General features: G+C 36.4%; 1 protein-coding gene and 1 long non-coding RNA gene across 4 annotated transcripts in view; one reads left to right on the top strand and one right to left on the bottom strand.

Annotated features, from left to right (window-relative positions):
• LOC126484560 (trafficking protein particle complex subunit 8) overlaps positions 1-8,682 on the top strand; it is a 271,243-nt gene extending 262,561 nt beyond the window's left edge. For all 3 annotated transcript variants that reach the window (XM_050108120.1, XM_050108119.1, XM_050108121.1), the window contains 2 exons: positions 2,749-2,835; positions 5,575-8,682. In XM_050108120.1, the coding sequence (XP_049964077.1) occupies positions 2,749-2,835; positions 5,575-5,866 (379 nt within the window). In that variant the 3' untranslated portion in view covers positions 5,867-8,682. The remainder of the gene's footprint in view (positions 1-2,748; positions 2,836-5,574) is intronic.
• A 1,124-nt stretch (positions 8,683-9,806) lies between these two features.
• Positions 9,807-12,823, bottom strand: LOC126484562 (uncharacterized). Its single transcript, XR_007587878.1, has 2 exons — positions 12,502-12,823; positions 9,807-10,393 (listed from the first exon to the last, which is right to left on the bottom strand). It is a non-coding gene; the product is annotated as an uncharacterized LOC126484562 (long non-coding RNA).
• Positions 12,824-18,864: the final 6,041 nt, after the last annotated feature.

Below are 18,864 nucleotides of genomic sequence, written 5' to 3'. Positions count from 1 at the left end.
GAGACTGGTTTTATGCAGCTCTCCATGCTACTCTATCCTGTGCAAGCTCCTTCATCTCCCAGTACTTACTGCAACCTACGTCCTTCTGAATCTGTTTAGTGTATTCATCTCTTGGTCTCCCTCTATGATTTTTACCCTCCACACTGCCCTCCAATGCTAAATTTGTGATCCCTTGATGCCTCAGAACATGTCCTAACAACCGATCCCTTCTTCTGGTCAAGTTGTGCCACAAATTCCTCTTTTCCCCAATTCTATTCAGTACCCCCTCATTCGTTATGTGATCTATCCATCTAATCTTCAGCATTCTTCTGTAACTATTACAACACACGTAATTATAAATTTCTGGTTACTTTTTAAACACTCTTCGTGTTGCAAGAATTGTTAAGTTTTAATGCAGCCCTTCAAAGAAAACTTCTACCTTTTAGTAGAAACACAAAGTAAGAACCAGCCTTAAATTCTACAGACTGATTTCACTATATCTGGTTCGTCTTACGAATAGAGGAACATACATTCATATGACTAGGCATTCGGTTCTATGTTTTTAGTAGAATCCTGACTTCCGTTCTTATGTTAATATTATTTACTCTATAATGTCTTGTTTCGAAGAAGCTATCGTCATTTGTTTTCCTTATATTCTTAACGCATTTGTCTAAAAATAAACGCAGACGGGACGTATCTGTACACGGTGTCGCCACAGATTTAAAGTGCACGCCGCGGCAGGGACTGTACTACGTTGTGGAACAGCCTGTAGAAGCGCCCTGTGACGTAGCAGGGTAGGTAGAGTGGGGACTCGCGCGCTCGCTCTTCAGTTTACCGACAGACTATATGGAGGTGGATCACTGGGATCTATTTTTGAACCACACAGTAAGGTTAGTTTTGGTGTACAGAAAGCTCACCTGAAGATGTAGCTTTTAGTGCCCTCCAATAATAAAGGACTAATCACAGCTGAAACAGATGACTACTCATAGCTGTGGTTCCCCCATCTACAAGGTTGTCTAACACTTTATCATTTTGGGAGACTAGGAAGGTCTGCTCTAGATGGCCTACAAACAGGAAGGTGCCATGTGGGTGCCTGTGGCTGTGCTGCAGATTTGTTTGTATACCTTTTCTTCAAAGGAGAAGTAGTAGTGGATTAGGAAAAAGTTAGTAAGGTTTATGAGGAATGAGGAAGTGGTTTAGGAGACTGAAGGATGTTGAAAAAGGTAGTATTAAAAACCCCTATGTAAGAGGTATATTGGTGTATAGGGTGGTGGCGTCAAGAGTGACGAGTAGGGAGCCAGGAGATAAAGGGGCGGGAATGGTGGAGGTTGGTATCTTTGACATGTGAGGCTAGATTACATGCAATTGGTTGGGGTGTTGGGCATTGAGGACTGAAATTGTTTCAGTGGGCGCACAATAACTAGCCACAATGGTGCCTCCAGGATTTTTGGGTCTGTAGTTTTGGGGAGCATGTAGAAGGTGGGTGCACATGGTGTTATTGGGGTGAAAATGGAAGAAGGGCCTGAGGCTTTAAGCAGGTATTAGAGGTTGTGTTGGGCGTCTGGGATGGAATCGCTGTGGCAGAGCTTGAAGGTGGAGGAGAAAGATAATTAGCAGAGGCCTTTCTGCCAGATAATCATTGCGATTCAGAACAAAAGTAGTGGCATCTGTGCCTGCAGGTAGGATGAACAGTTGCTGTTCTGAGGAAAGTAACTAGGGAAGGATGGTGAGGCCAAGTTTGAGGTAATGAATTTTTGGAAGATGACCAGTGGGTGGTTAGGTGGAAGGGGGAGGAGGAGTATGGTTGGGATGGTGTATGAATTGGGAGAGGTGGGGTTCAGTGTTGGAATTAGGTTGGCTTTGGCTGGAGGGATTTGCAGCAAAGAAGGGTTTTCATTGCATGGTTAAATTTGAGTGTAAGGCTAAAGGTCAGGCCTTCGGATATGACTGAAACTTCTGTGGAGCTGAGGGGCTCCACTATCCAACCTGTATCCTAATCACAGTGTTCCTCCTCTTCCAACTCTCATAACACCTAAACTCTGCCTAACTGACCTTTTCAACTTGCCACATCCCCCAAAACTGCCTACCAACACTTCACCAAATCCAGAGCCAAAACATTCGTGTTATACTGTTGTTAATCTTTCCACCAAAGAGAGAGAGAGAGAGAGAGAGAGAATATTTTTCTTTAAAATTGCTACATTTTTGGGAAGAAAGGTAAGGATTTAACGATTGGCATAGATAGTTGTACTTAAAATTATTTATAGTATAATGGTTTATTTAATCAAGCCTAATAATTGCTCAGTCAGTCAAAGGATGTTTGTCTACCACTTATCACATCTTTCAACTATGGCAATGTCAATATGAAAAATGCTGATTTGCACTATGGTTTGGTGTCCTTGTGAAACTGTTGATTCATTTATAATTGGCTGAGTAAGACGGTCCAAATGTGAGAGCAAGGTAGTGGCATTTCACCTCCAATAGGACCACATGTAGGGGTTGATGACACCTTAACATTAAATGATAATTTTATATATTGTTGAAACTTGGTGGTAAATTAAAACTGTGTGCCAGATCAGTATACAAACCCATAGCCTAGGTTGAGAGTCACACCTGGAAAGTTTCATCGGTAAGAGCATTGGACACGAAAGGTTCTGAACTTAAGCACCAGTTGAGGACACTGTTTTAGTCTGGCAGGAAGTTTCAAGATGGCACACACTTCACTGCAGATTGAAAGATTCATACTGGTAACATAATTTTGTTTCCTTACAGGCTCTGCTTTGTACCCGTTCAGCTTCAGTTGCAGAACTGTTCAGATACCAGTCTTGTTGTCAGGGTGAATGCGTCAGACAGTGGAAGGTAAGTATATGTGTATTGAATTGTACATGAAGACCTTGATAACAGTATGGGAAACTGGCCTATACTTTATAACTATTTCAGGTAAAACATCTTACTGCACATAACTCACAGACATTGTACTTCTAAAGATACACAAACATGCTTGCCTTTCTTCCCCTATTATTCATATTTCAGGTGTTTTGGATGCTGTTAAATACAGACTCCTGTGCTCTCAGAAATATTGCCAGTATTCATTTTTAATGAATACTGGCAAACTAGTTTAAAGCTATTTTGGAGCTGATTAGATTAATAGTTACTTTAAATAGTGTGTTGAACATCTATACCATGTCCATAGATTTCTACATTAATTTGCCTATATCCCCTGGTGTCCCAAGAAAAGATACTTTTTTATGACTGAAGACAAATAGAAGGCCAGTTTGTGTAATTTCAGATCATAATTTTTGTTAAATGCACTTTTGATTTGCATTTCATGAACAATTTGTAGTGAGATTAAATCTCATAATCATCATAGATTCCCAAAATGAAAATGAAAAGATCCAACTAATTGTAAAAGTTTACATCAGCCATTACAGCTGATGACTCTCCAGTTATTGTATCTTTCATTCAAATATAGCACTGTCTGAATACTTGCTTGAACAACACACTTCTTGTTTCAAGTTGTATTTGATAAAGTATTTTGGCAGTGATATGCATATGTTGTGCTTTATCTGCAAAGTTTTGATGTGCCTTATGCAGAATTGAAGTGATTGAAACAGCTTGAAAACCATTAACACACAAAACTCTTCAATGCTGTATTAAGCAGTAATGAGCGGAATCTCTGGCAGGTACCTCATGACTAGGACTTGGATTTTCAACTTTTTATAAAATGGATTTTAGCTCTTTATTTTATGTTTCATTTTAAACTATTTTAGTGTTTTTGGAGACTTTTAATGAGTAATATAATGAACACTAATGTTTAAATAGAAAATTTTATTATAATTTTGACACAGTTATTGTAGTTATTCTCGAAAAATAAACTATTAACTATTCCTTATATGGCACTAAAAGAAAGCATAAAATGTTGAGATAATTACATGTGCTACTGTTGTTTTCTCCTTTTATAATGTTTTAATGGAAAGTCATTTATTGAAAAATTCATGTGACACACACACACACACACACACACACACACACACACACACACACACACACACACTCTTGAGATGTGTACCAGTATATGGTGACAATCCTAATCTAATACAGCAACTAACAAGAAATTTTATTTACTCACATGTCTGAAAGAAAAGAAATTCTTACCTGTTGATGGTTGTATGAAATTATTTCGGAACAATTTCGCTGAGTATGTATATATTTATTATGTCATTTCTTAAAAATATGCAGATACACGTCATCAATTTTTCTTAGTATTAATTCAAGAAAGCTATTTAAAAACCATGTTTTTTCTCCAAAACTTCTCTTTAGTCCTACTTTTTCTGTTGAAATCCTGTGTAGCCCCTCTTAGGCCTTTAAGTATGATTTAGCCCTTTTTAGGTTCTATAAGGTTAAAACCTTCACGCCATGATGATCATCCAGTCACATTTCCATGTGTCGTTATTTTAGTTTTCCTCTTGTCTTACACGTATTTTAATAGCCAGTATAAATAAATCTACACAGCTCAGTTAAATTTAGTTTTTCATTCTCTTCACATGTATTGACACAAAACACAGTTTCAATGACCAGCTTGCTTGTAATATACAAACATCAATTTTGTAATACACACCAGTAAGCGACATAGATTGCGACTGGTCTTACAAAATTGCAGATTACCATAGTAACTACTTGGAATCATAAGTACTGACTGCCAACTGACTATACGAATAAAATGGATAGCATAGTGTCAGAACTGGTTGAATGCTTGCCCACAACTGTCTATACCTTTGTGCATTGAGGCCTATATAGAGAGGCATGCAGGTACAGTAATGATGAAATGGGAAAATATAGGACTATTACATTTTAGATATTGGCATAAAACACAGTAAAAGTAAAAACTGCAGAAACAAATTAGGCAGTAAAGTTATTGAGATTAAGAATGAGCTATATAATCAAAATATCGCAAAAACATCAGTAAAACCAAACAGTGGAAAGTCCAGGTTGGAATACCACAATATTATGGAAAGGATAGACTGCTACTCACTGTAGAGATGATATGTTAGTATTCACACAAGCAAGCACACCTCATGCACACATGACTGACGTCTCCAGTCATGTCAAAAATTTTAACGGAAGTTTTTAATGTACACTGGGAATTACAAAGCCTACAATAATTTTCTGGAAATTAATAGTTTAGATTTTGGATTTTTCATAAACTAACGTGTTAATTCTGGAAAGTTATACATTTTTGTGATCAGAATAACCATGGCTAGAAAACTATAATAGTAGAAATGTGATAGGATTTCATTTTCAAATTGGAACAGTCTGGAATATGTTAAATGTGAATTACATTTTAAATACAAAGTTTTTTAAAAAAGGAAAATGTTTGTTTGAAAGAGTAAAATGAGGGCTTTCAAATAACCTGTGTTTATCTTGAAACAAACATTTATTATTGGGGTAAAATTTTGAAAAGAATTTGGTTTGCATAACTTCAAAATTGTTAATATTCCCTTAAATAAAATGTTTTTCTGTACAAACTAAATGTGCCATTGTCATCAGTAGCCTGTAAAATACCCTGTGACAAACATGTATATATTTTTTATCCTGCAGTTCATCATCAAGTAAAAACAAGCTGTATTCTCCACATTCTTCAAGTACGTTCCACTGGGTTGGCTTGGCAGGCTCGTGCTCAGAACTGAGTCCTCACGACAGTACTTCCGTGTCACTGTGTGCAGTTACGACGGGTCCAGGTACCTTCGACCTCGGTTCTTCTCTGGAAGTGTGGTGTCGTGCCCGTGGTGCTCCAGAAGCAGATAGTGTGGCTCAAGTGTGGCATGTTGAATCAGCACTGGTAGTAGACAATACGCCAGTTGTTCCTGTTTCTGATCCAAAAATTGTGTAGTTTATTAACTACAATGGGAGTTCCTTATTTTAGAGGTACTCAGGTCATAAATGATGATATAGTGCCTAGTTTTCCATTTGAGATGTTTTATGTGAAAGTATTTATCTTAATCATGCATGGAAGTGTGTGCGTATCTCTTACAAAGTGGTCCTTAAGAACTTTTTTATTGTTTGCTAATTTACACAGTAAAGTATGGAATCAGATATTGAAAATCAGAAAGATTATATTCCATTGAGCTGGACCCTGAGCAGCCTGCATAATATTGCATTCCTCTGTTGCTAAAAATATTAAGTGCTAGTATATGCAGTACAAATAAGCAACTGCAGAGGAATATGTTAAAACCACTTCATTATTGGTAAAATAAACAAATTTAAAGAGAAACATGAAGATTTAATTCTTAAAAAAAAAAAAAAAACAATCAATGTGGACTCTGCATATTAGTTGGACATATACTGCATTACTTTCTTGTTGAAGTTGCCATTATATTTTTATTTTTGTATATTGTACATGCTCATATCTCATTAAGATATTATCACTGTCATCTTTTGTGATATAACTGAAGAATCGGAATATTTTATTTATTTTTGATTAATTAGGATCAGGTATGTATTTTCACTCCAATGTTTTAGATTTGCCAAGTATGATCACTAAAATTCTTGGAATAAATCTGCCTCTGTTTGTTATCCTAACGTTGTTTGTTTGGCATGTACTTTCAGAATATTCCTATTAGTGTAATTCAGATTAATATTTATGTAAGTAATATTTTGTGAAAATGAGGATTTCATTGACAGCTCTTTTACATGTATTTAAACACACATTGTAAAACATAGAAAGGAATGCAATTATAAGAATTGGCAGGACATGGTAAGATTGAAATATTGCAGGAAAATAAATGTGCGGTGTCTTAAAAAAATGGGTAGTTAGAGTTGCATCATCTTCTGTGTTGCTACATTTGTTGTTTTTTCTCATTGTCATTTGATTTTGCCATTCTTATTGGTATAGTTTGTACATAAACCATTTTATTTTCTGCCCTCTGGGCACAATATTTTTGGCGTTGCATATACTACTGCGGAAAAGATGTATGTATGTATGTCATAACCAAAAGTTACTAGTGCACAGGAAGGCTCCAGCATTAATAACTGTAAAAATGTAAACTTTGGTTTATTAACTGCAAGTTACATTCCCAGAGGTTTCTAATTTTTTCCCACTTTCTCAGTTGCTTAGAATACATCATGAATCTGAGTTCATCCTTACCTTGTCTGCTTTGATGATTTCGCTGGATATGGTTACTTACTTTATAAAGCATAACATAAAGCATTAGGCCTTGGGCCTGTTCCGACTGGCTGACTGGCGCGTACAAGGCAATACGAGGATCGTGGGACGTGATTGGCGTGTCGCCAATCCATCCAGCTGTTATTGCAAGTAGATGAATCTTGATTGTGCACTGCTTCTTTATCCAAGCTCCATAGCTGAATGATTAGCATCACTGCCTTCGGTACAGATGGACCTGGGTTCCATTCCCAGTACGACCTCAGAAAAAAATATCTGAGGTGGGAGATCTGGAATGAGGTCCACTCAGCCTTATGAAGCCAAATGAGGAACTTAAACCTTATACTACGAACAAACAAAAATTCCTTTGTCTAAATTATAGCCATTTTGTTCAGCTGAACTAATATAATCAAGCCAATTATGTGAAGCCAGGTTTGTAGTTTCACTTCATGTTTATGCGTTTAAGAGGGAAGATTGTAAAAAATTGTTCAATAATTGGTTTTGTTGATTGCTTTTCTTTATCTAGGTTTCTGATGACATAACAAAGGCACAGTAGTCAGTGAATGGCCCATCTAGTCTATTACAGTTCAGATTCTGCTGTTCATTCTTTCAATAACTGTATTTTAAAGCATTGTTATTTTAGTCGACATAATGAGTTCGTCAACTGAAAGTTGGGAGATTCTCATGAAATAAATTGCCACATTGTACGAAATGCAAGCCATTTACAATGTCGTATTTTTATGACAGTGAGAACAACCAAAAGAGAACAAACTGTGTTAAAAACAGATAAAATGGTGAATTACTTTGAGTCATAGAAGCCTGCCAACAGAACGAAAAGTCTTGCCTTGAATCTACAATTTTATGTTACTTACATATTTATTCTCAGTTCTGCTCCCCAAATACCTCCGTCATTGTTTGTGTCTCCAGTTTCAAACATTATTCTCAGAATAGATGGCCAATTCCTGTCTAACTTTGCTTTAGCAGTGTCTCAGGAATGCAGTTTGTATCTTGTGTTCTATAGATTGACATCATCCTGTACTTTGTGTGTTCATTTCAATTTAAGTTCTGTTTGCTGCCTTTCTATTTATTCCATTGTCGGCTCATTTTTCTTGGGGAAACCTTAGTTTGTGAGCTTCCAATTCTGTATCAACCATCACCTTTTCCTGCTGGGTCTTAAACAGTTTGTAATGCTTGTGTAAATGCTTTACCTTTTAACATTGTATATAATAAGTGGTGTTTGGCTGAAAATGTAGGATAAAAGAGTGGCGTGGACAATTCTTGAGTGTACGATAAATGAAATAATACCTGGTGGCATGAAGGGACACGATATGTTATTGACACGCCACCTGGCACATATTTTTACATAACTGAATAAAGTAAGTTATTTTTTGCTTTGTTACTGTGCTTCAAAAATGCAAACTTAGGTGTGATGAATAATATTATATTATTTTTTGGCGTTATTCTACAAGAACAAAAGATAAAAAACAAATATTATTGTGAAAAACTGGAGATGGAATTGGAACAGATTGAGAGGACAGGTCACCATTAGTTAGCATCAAGTTTGAGGAGGGGGAGCATGTGGTGGGAGGGAGCTTTTTGCCATACTATTAATAAATGAAGACAGAAGGCAGCTGAAATGAACCTGTCCTCTGCTTTCTCAGTGCAATAGCGTATCATCTAAAGTAATTAGGAGGTAAGAATGTACCTCTGATTAACTTTGTTATGTGGATATAAGAATTGATTGAGCCCTGTCCTTAACATCTAAATTCATAATTTATCGGAAGTCTGCAAGAAACACACATAGGACAAAATAAGTCCAAACAAGGATTAAGTGTAAATGAAGGTTCTTGTAACGTGTCAGTGCAATAAATTTTTCACCCATTTCTTGTCATCAATTCGGTGTGTCTGCAACATGTCAGAAGGCATAAACTCTCCTTCCATGTTCTGGTGAAGTGTAGGTATTGCACAGTCTCTCTCTTTACATAGTCTTCTGTGATGGTGAACATTTAATTCCCTGCAACAGCCACTCTATAACCAATTTAACCTCCAACCAGGCCTGTGATTATATGGCCAGCAGTTCACACTCACTTCTCACATCTGCGCCACAAAATGCAGCATTTTGTTGCTCCATCTTATTACTTTCTCTGCAGGTTGTGAAGCTCCTCTGAGAGCAAAACCTGTAGAACAATTCACAAGATTTAGTGTCACACTCATTTTGATGGTCTCTGTAGTAATACTGTCCCAAAAAACACTCACTGGACAGATAATATGTATTATTGAAATTGCATACATTTTCCTCCACTAAGCTGTGCTCATTGTAATGATTTACCTTCTTGGATGAGTCTTAAATTGTGTAGCTGTCTAGTGCAACATATGGTGGTATAGCTCTGCTTCTGTCCAAAGTAAGGTGCAGACAGGCACTACACTGTTTTACAATATAGTGCACTGAAAATATATGCAATAACACAACTGAACAGAGGCTAGGTGTGAGTTAAGTGGCCACAGAGCAGCTGGGTGTTTAAAGATGGAAAGAGGGTACATACCTTTCATAATGTCATGGCCACACTGACAATATAAACAGCAAGAAACTCAAAGATTTTATTGCAAACATTAAGAGTTCTGTCATTTGCAAACTACTTCTCTTACAGAAAATACATTTTTCATTGGGAGAAATGTGTGAAATATTGCCTTCTTTCAAAACGGAAATAGTTGACTAGTTTTCTTACGCATACGTTTGAGATGTTTTTATTTTATTCATCACTTGTAGCTTCGACATAGTAGTACTTTCAGCTTGTTCTCCAGCCCACTAAATTTTGCTATCACATGCTATTTGTTTTAATGTAATATCTATTTCATACGTTCTGCTTTCTATTCTGATTTTACTGTTTGTTTATTAAGCATATTCATAATACATAATCATTTATAAAATTGAGTCATATTTGAATAAGTTTTTTTAGTTGCTCACAGATATCTGTTATTCACACTATTCAGAAAATTCAGTTTGCCACAGTGCGAGAACAATTTGTCAATGGTTGCCATCCAGTGATATAAGCCTCATGCTGCTTTCACAGATCAATGTGAGACACTTACCACTCCATTTGTCTATTACTGAAAAGAATTGAAGCATGTTTTTGCACTGTGGCCACTGCTACAAACAGAGTTGTTAGCCATACATGTTTCCCTTCATTCCAACACCTAATAGACACACTATGACCTTGTATGTTCCTCTTCATTTTCCATCTCTTCTTGAAATCACATCTGAAAAGATAAGTGAAATGTAGGGCTTAATGAATGTGTGTACTTTCTCTGTTAACCATGCCAAAATGTATAAAGATGGTTAGGTAGGAAATCGGTATAATTACTACTTGTTAATTAACTTGTGCAGTAACTATTCAGTTTTTTATGAGCCTAGTCTTTAAAGGAAAACAAAATAAAATTTTCACTTATTCTGATATGTTATAGTCTTAACAAACAAACAAAAATCTGTTTTGTTGGACACATGATAGGTGTAATGTTTCACGTACTATTCACTCATTTTCAGCCAGACCAGTTTTACTGTTGAATGCATAAAAATGCAACATAAAATATGACTGACAGAAAGCATCATTACACAGTTTAATGTTGGTATAGTGACAGAGTATATATACTGAAATATTTTGTAATTGTCTTTTAGCACACAAGAGTAACTGGTAAAGTTTTTGCAGTTTTATCGCTAATCCTGAAACTAAAATTACAATCAAGAGAACCTCTTATCTTTGACAAGGATTAAAGGGAGAAAGTCAGTGTTGACAGTTGTCTTTATACCTCTTTTAGTAACAAAAAAAATTAAGTAGATACAAAGTACGTGTTCTGCAATCAACAGCACAGGTCCTTGTTCTGCTGTTGAAGCCTGTATCTCACAGTAAACATCTAGTTGAATTTCTTGTAAAATTTTACAAAGTCGCGATATAGAGAGAAAATTTATTGAACAGATTAAATCACTCATGGTTGTAACCAATATTTCTATGACAATTATTAAAACAGACCATGGTGACATAAAGCAATATACAGAACTATAATCTGGTGTACATGTGAACAGATACTGATTGTACCAGTTTCTCTTGATCTGCTTTCCTTTCATAATGGATTATATTTTGTTCATGGCTATTCTTCTTGCTGCAGGTTTAACTCTTTGGGTACCAGCTAATTATACTTCATTGCAAGATTGTGATAATGTCTCTTAAATCCCACTTTTTATTAAAAAGTTATTCTTGTTCAGTTTCTGATATCTGTATCAATATGCACTCAGCAATGTTTTCCTTTCGTTTCTGTGTGTTGAAGAAATGTGTATGAAATATAGTAGTGTAAATATGTAAAAAATATGAGATTCAGAATATTGCAAAACAATGGCAGTTTTTCTGTGTTTGTAGGTTTGTACTTTGTTTCTGTGCATTATACTGTTTTAGTATTTGTTTAGTCAGTTGTTATTGCCTGAGGAGCATTTTATTAGATATTTACAGAATAAAATAAGTCGTCGTCTGAATGCTGAGATGCCACTCAGTATATAGTTTGTTCTTGTTTTTATTGTTGTTGTTTGGTTGACAGCACAAGCAATGTCAAAAAGGGAGTCATACTAAAAGAATGACAAGAATTTCTTTGATACAAATGAAGAAATAAATAGATTTTTAAAAATTTCCTGTATTGTTATTTCACAATAAATTATTAATATAACAAGTTAAAAATCCATGAACAAAGAGTTGTAACAAAGCAGCCATAAATGGAGCTATAGGCTGAAGACCTGTGTGCTGTAGTGGCAGTAGAATGCAAAATGGCACAAATACACTGCCTAACAAATGTCGGTCCACAGAAGGGGAGGTGGAAACTAAAACCTTCACGGGTTGACAGAGTATGTGATATTATTGGATTTTATTGCACTGACTGCAAAACTGAGTCAAATGTATAAAGAACTTGGACTATAGATCCTCTTATTAGCTTGCCACTGTATCCCCTTGGGAAAGGTGGCATAAACCCATTTTATCTTCTCCTTAGGCAAACTAGCTGTGGAAACTGTTATAACTGGCCCTCGATATCCTGGGGCTTAGGACTTGGACGGAATTGACGTCCGAGCTAGTTCCACATTTGTACCATTGCAGACACATCGGGGAACCCTGCTGGCCATGGGAGTATCACAACATCGTGCAAACAGTTCAGAGTGGCAAGTGCCGCATGTAGACAGTCATTGACCTGTTGAAAAATGGATATCACAAAACTGTCACATGAGAGGTAACGCAAGAGGATGCAGAATGTCCACAATGTATTGTAGAGCTATTGGAGTTTTCTCAATCACTATGAGCCCTGTCCTGAATTAATACCTGATGGTTACTCACACCGTGAAGCCAGGAGTAACACCGTAGTATCTTCTTGCAATGTTGGAGAAATGAGACAAGGTTACTGACGGTGGTCATCTGGGGTAATGCAGAACTGATTGCAAATAATTTTCAATACATTGACTTAAGTTTTGACACCTCTTCATCCTTCATCAGACTGAAATTTTAACGACACTATAAAATACACAGAAAAATAAATTTCACAGGAATATTAACAAAGATGAAAATGTCATTACCTAAAGGTTACTTAGGTCAAGTTACATTGCGAGCACACAATAGTCAAAATACAAGCAGACGTGCTCAAGTCAAAAATTAAAACTGTTCCAGTGTTTGGTATGTACACCTGGCAATGAAAATCATCTGACTGATCAGTACAGTGGCTTACATTGTTGGCACAAAAACAGGATACAAGTTGCTCCATCTATCGGGCATGGACCATGACATACGCCAATTTGAGACATTACAACAGAAACAATTTAATTAAACAACATTTAATCATAAAAACAAAAATTCAAAGGATGAGAGGTTAATGAAATTTTTAAAGTACAAAGTAGTCGACTAAATTAAGTACTACTGAGAGCCATCAATTTGGCTTTACAGAAATGACCATTACATAAAGTGCAGAGTATTGTAGAATATTTACACAAACAGCTGCACAGTCAAAAAGAAAAAGTGCATGAAGGAAACTTCAGTAGCACATACCTGTATGAGATGTGAAGGAAAAGATGTTTCAGAAATAGAGGCAGGAGAACATAATAAAAAAAAAATCAAGAAATCAAAATTTTGCAAACAGTAGATTAAAGACATTTAAAAAAATTTTGTTACATATTTATAACTGTTGACTATGAGGCCATAATTCATAGAAATATGCTTGAAAATCTCCAACTCTTAGAGTACATTGAGCCTGTGGTCTTTCTTCCCTCTGTGTAAAATGGAAATTTCTTCAGCACTTTTTGGTTTGTGACTAGAAATTAACAGATGATCAGCAAAAGTGGAATTATGTACATCAGTGTCTCTTCTTCTTCTTCTTCTTCTTCTTCTTCTTCTTCTTCTTCTTCTTTTTACCACTAACTCTTCCTTGTACCTGACACTGAAGGATATTCCAGTTTGTCCTGTATAGTAAACACGACAAATATAGCAAGTTGTTTTATAAACTCCTGAGCTGCATGTAGGAGCAACTGTGGACTTGATATTGTAAATGAGATTTCTGCAAGCTATTGTTAGTAGTAAAGACAATTTGGCATCTGCATTTTTTAACTAGAAGATGACAGATTCTATAAGCAATAGAGCCTAAAAATGGAATTGAGAAAGCTTTTTTTATACTCATTACTGGCAGACACAACACTGATGCCTAAAGTCTATATCTACACCTACTCTCTGCAAACCACCATGAGGTGCATGACAGAGGGTACATCTCATTGTACCAGTTATTAGGGTTTCTTCTTATTGCATTCATCTTTGGACCATGGGAAGAATGATTGTTTGAATGCCTTTGTACGTGCAGTAATTATTGCAATCTTATCCTCATGATCCCTGTGTGAGTGATACGTCGGGGATTGTGGTATACCCCTAGAGTAATCACTTAAAGCTGGTTCTTGAATCTTTCTTAATAGACTGTCTCAGAATAGTTTGTCTGTCTTCAAGAGGCTGCAGTTTCGGTTTCTTCAGTATCCCTGTGACACTCTCCCACGGATTAACCAAACATTGACCATTCATGCTGCCCTCCTTCTCTGTATATGTCCAATATCTTCTCTTAGTCCTGTCTGGTAGATGTCCCACACACTCGAGCAATATTCTAGCATGGGTTACACTAGTGGCTCGTAAGCAATGTCTTTTGTAGACTGATTGCATTCCCCAGTATCCTACCAATAAACCGGAGTCTTCCATCTGCTTTAGCCATGACTGAACCTAAGTTATCATTCCATTTCATTTCCCTACAAAGAGTTACACCCAAGTATTTTTATGAGTTGCCTGATTCCAGCAGTGACACATTGATATTATATTCATAGTATACTACATTTTTTTCATTTTGTGAAGTACATAACTGTACATTTCTAAACATTTAGAGCAAGTTGCCAATCTCTGCTCCATGTTGAAATCTTATCAAGATGTGACTGAACATTTATTCAGCTTCTCTCACACAGTACTTCATTATAGATAACTGCATCACCTGCAAAAGGCCTGATTTTGCTATTAATATTGTCTGTGAAGCCGTTAATATACAACATGAACAGTAAGGGTCCCAACACACTTCCCTGGAGCACACCCGAAGTTACTTCTACATCTGACAATGACTCGTCATCCACAGTAACATGCTGTGTCTTCCCTACCAAAAAGTCCTCAGTCCAGTCACAAATTTCAGTTGATACCCCCATGTGATCACACTTTTGACAATTGGCTTAAGTGCAGAACTGAGTCAAATGCTTTTTGGAAATCCGTAAACACTGTGTCTACCTGGTTCCCTTGAGCCAAAGCTTTGACTATGTCTTGAGAAAAGTGCTTGATCGATGTTTTTGAAAACCATGCTGGTTGTCATGGAGTAGTCACTTTAGCATCAGTTTTCATTCTGAAGATGTTTTCAACTAATGAGGGATCTTAACCATTATTGAATGCAATAGTTTGTATTCAGTTCATCCCATCACTAAGATGCATCAGTTCATCCCATCAATAAGATGCACGATGACTGGCTGAATGCAATTTTATTTAATTTTTTTTTGGGAGGGGGGGGGGAGGGAGGGAGGGGAATGAGGATGCACTGAACTAGGGGGCACAGTCTCTTCTGTATTAATGGCTTTTCAGAAAATATCAAAGGAAAATCTGTTGCTGTCCACGGCAATACTAAGGTCCAAGCAATGTAGCTGGCAATCATTATTTTCGAATTCACATGTGAAGCTGATTTTTTCATTAAGAGCATTAAAAATTCCAAGCAATTGCTCGAAGCCTTCTGGGGAACCACTGTTCATGATGAAAATGTCACCAGTTTTATTTTGATGCTGTTCTTAGCAATTGTATTAGGTCGGTGATTTGCTCATTAGAAATATTTTTTTGAAAAGTACAAACATATTTTTCAATTATGTCAGTAATTGTTTGAACGGGTACATTAGTGTATAGGTTCGTAATGTCTAGTAAAAGCAATTTAGTATACTGATCACACTGCAAATCTTTGATTTTACTGACTAGCTTTTGACTATTGATGACAGAATAATTATTTTGAAAAACAAAAGACTTTTTTATTTTATCATGATATTTCTGATAAGCAAATCACTGACCTAATTCATTGATATTTCTGATGGGCAAAACACTGACCTAATTTGTGTGCTAAGAATAGTTGTAAAATACTGTCAGTGGCAAACTGTACCATCAGCCTGACATCCTGGCAATGGGTAATCTACAGGCAGGTGTCTTGGCCAACATATTCATTAATTTGCTGAAAGAAAAATTCTTTAATAAGTTTTCAGCTACTGACCTGGGTATTTTGTCATATTCTTGATATGCAGATGACATTTTGATCATATACAGTTGGTTCCCAGGAAGATATTAAGCAATTGCCCTGAATTTTTAATAGTCTTCATGAAAATATCAACTTCATTTGTGAATTAGAAAATAATGGTCATAAAGTACATTACTTGGACCTTAGTATTTTGATATACGACGACAAACTTTCCTTCAATATTTTCTGAGAAACCACTTATACAGATCAGACTGTGCCCACTAGTTCATTGCATCCTCATTCCCATAAAGTATTTTTACATTCAGCAATTCATAGTAGACCTTAATGCTGAGGTGAATTTATAAAAACTATTGCAGTCAATAACAGTTGCGATCCCATGTTAGTTGGAAACATTTTCAGAGTGAAAACTGATGCTAAAGTTACTTCTTTAGGCATATATTTATTGGGAAAAAGAAGACAGTAATGTGCATAATTGCACTTTTGCTGATCATATGTTAATTTCTGGTCGCAAACCAAAAAGTGTGGAAGAAATTTCCATTTTATGTAGAGAAAAGAAAGATCACAGGCTTGACATACTCGAAGAGCTGTTCATTTTCAAACATATTTCTATGAACGATGGCCTCTTTCTTGACAAACAGTCACTATTATGTAACAAAAATGTTTTAAATGGCTTTAATTCACTGCTTGCAAAATTTTTATTCCTTCAATTTTTTACTATATTTTTCTGCCCCTAGTTGCACTAGTAAAGTTTTCTTCATGCACACACTTTTTTTTTCTACTATGCAGCTGTTTGTGTAAACATTCTGTACTTTATGTAATAGATGGCACTCAGTTGTACTTAATTTAATTGACTACTTTGTACTTTTAAAAATTCATTAAGCTCACATTCTTTGAGTTTTTGTTTTTTATGTTTTACTGTTGTTTAATTCAATTATTTCTGTTGTGATGTCTCAAATTGGCATATGTCACTTTCCACACCTAATAGGTGGTGAACTTGTATTCTGTTTTTGTGGCCGCAATGTATACCACTGGGCCAATCAGTCTAATGTTCAGTACAAGGTATACATACCAAATGCTGGAACTTTTTTTAATTTTTGATCTAAGTATGTCTGCTCATAATTTTGACTATTGGCAGCTCGCAAGTAACCTTTAAGTTACCGACATTTTCATCTTTGTTAATGTTTTCTATGTACCATATTTTATTGGGTTGTTAAAATTTCATTCTGGTGAAGACATCTTTAGAGGTGTTGAAACCTAGGTCAATGTATTAAAAATTATTTGATACTGGTTGGTTGTGTTAGTTCTCCAATGAAACTTATATCTGCTGCTGAGAGACAGCCGTGTTCTAAACTAATGCAGAACCATAATTCATCACTAAACACAGTCCGATGCCATTCATCACAAGTTCATGCTCCAATGTCACAGCACCCCTCCAAATTCAGCCACTTGGGTTGTGTTAACAGCGTCCTAAACATGGAATGGCAATTCCCTGTTGCTGATCCACCAATGATGCAGTGTGACACAGAATGTTCCATGGTGTCTGTTACTTGTTCTCGGATGGCAGGTGCAGATATGAAGGGATTGCAATGTGCTTGGTGTACAATAGGATGATCCTCCCTTGTGGTGGCCAGATTTCATAGACCAGATTCTTGAACAATATGTCTGCCCTCATGTTCCCATTCAATCCAACATTGGGCTACTGACACTTCTGAATGCCCCACAAACCTGGATATTGCACAATTTTACCAGATGGCTGAATGGAGACCCACATTGAGGCATATTTCAAACTTTGTCAGGTGTGGATAACACTGTCACACGAGTACACAGTGTCTCTCTGTCCTTTATATTGATCATTCAAGGACTGACACTTTTCACACCTGTCGTATAGCTGAGCTGGAAACAACATGTGATGTTTTCTGTCAGTGTGTAAAATAAATAAATGCTACTTTGCAGCTATAAGTATTATATAATCTCATTTAATTTAGCAAAACTATTAGTGACACACAATACTGCCAGGAGCTGTGGTGCTCGGAGTGTGGCAGCTGATGTTGCTGGCTGGTGTCCTGCAGCTTGTCAGTTCAGAACTGAGCCGGCCGGAGTGGCCGAGCGGTTCTAGGCGCTACAGTCTGGAGCCGTGCGACAGCTACGATCACAGGTTCAAATCCTGCCTCGGGCATGGTTGTGTGTGATGTCCTTAGGTTAGTTAGGTTTAAGTAGTTCTAAGTTCTAGGGGACTGATGACCTCAGAAGTTAAGTCCCATAGTGGTCAGAGCCACTTGAAGCTCAGAACTGACTTGTTATTTAGTATTTATCATTTCTGAAAAATACTTGAAATGTCTTGTTTTTGTATATTTTGGAGTGTTACATGTCTGTACAAAGAACGGCACTCTCCATCCAGGGATTCAAATCAGATCTGGCTGTACATTGGTGTTTATGATAAACATGCTTTCACTGCTAAGTGTAGTACTTAATGGATGATCTTGCTTTTGGATGTGGTTACAGTGTGACATTGTTTGGTGGAGATGTTGGGTACTTCAAAACATATACATTACCATGCATACATTTAAGCAATGTAAAAGCCATCTTTTACATGAATAGAAACCAGAATACAAGTAGTATATCATTCCCAACATCCATAACTTCAGGTGTACCCCTGGAAAGTGTGTTGCATCCCTTGTTGTTCGTGTTGTATAGTAACGATCTTGTGGACAATATTAATGGTAACCTCAGATTTTTTGCAGACGATACTGTTATCTGTAATAAAGTACAGTCACAATGATGCTGTACAAATGTTCAGTAAGACCTTGATAAGATTTCAAAGTGGTGCAGTGATTGGCAGTCTGCTTCAAATGTTCAAAATGTAAATGCAAAATGGGAAAAAAGCATAGTTTTCTATGAATATTATAACAGTG

Source organism: Schistocerca serialis, chromosome 6 (assembly GCF_023864345.2).
Source record: "Schistocerca serialis cubense isolate TAMUIC-IGC-003099 chromosome 6, iqSchSeri2.2, whole genome shotgun sequence".
Lineage (NCBI taxonomy): Eukaryota > Metazoa > Arthropoda > Insecta > Orthoptera > Acrididae > Schistocerca > Schistocerca serialis.
This window is presented reverse-complemented; position numbering and strand designations above follow the sequence as displayed.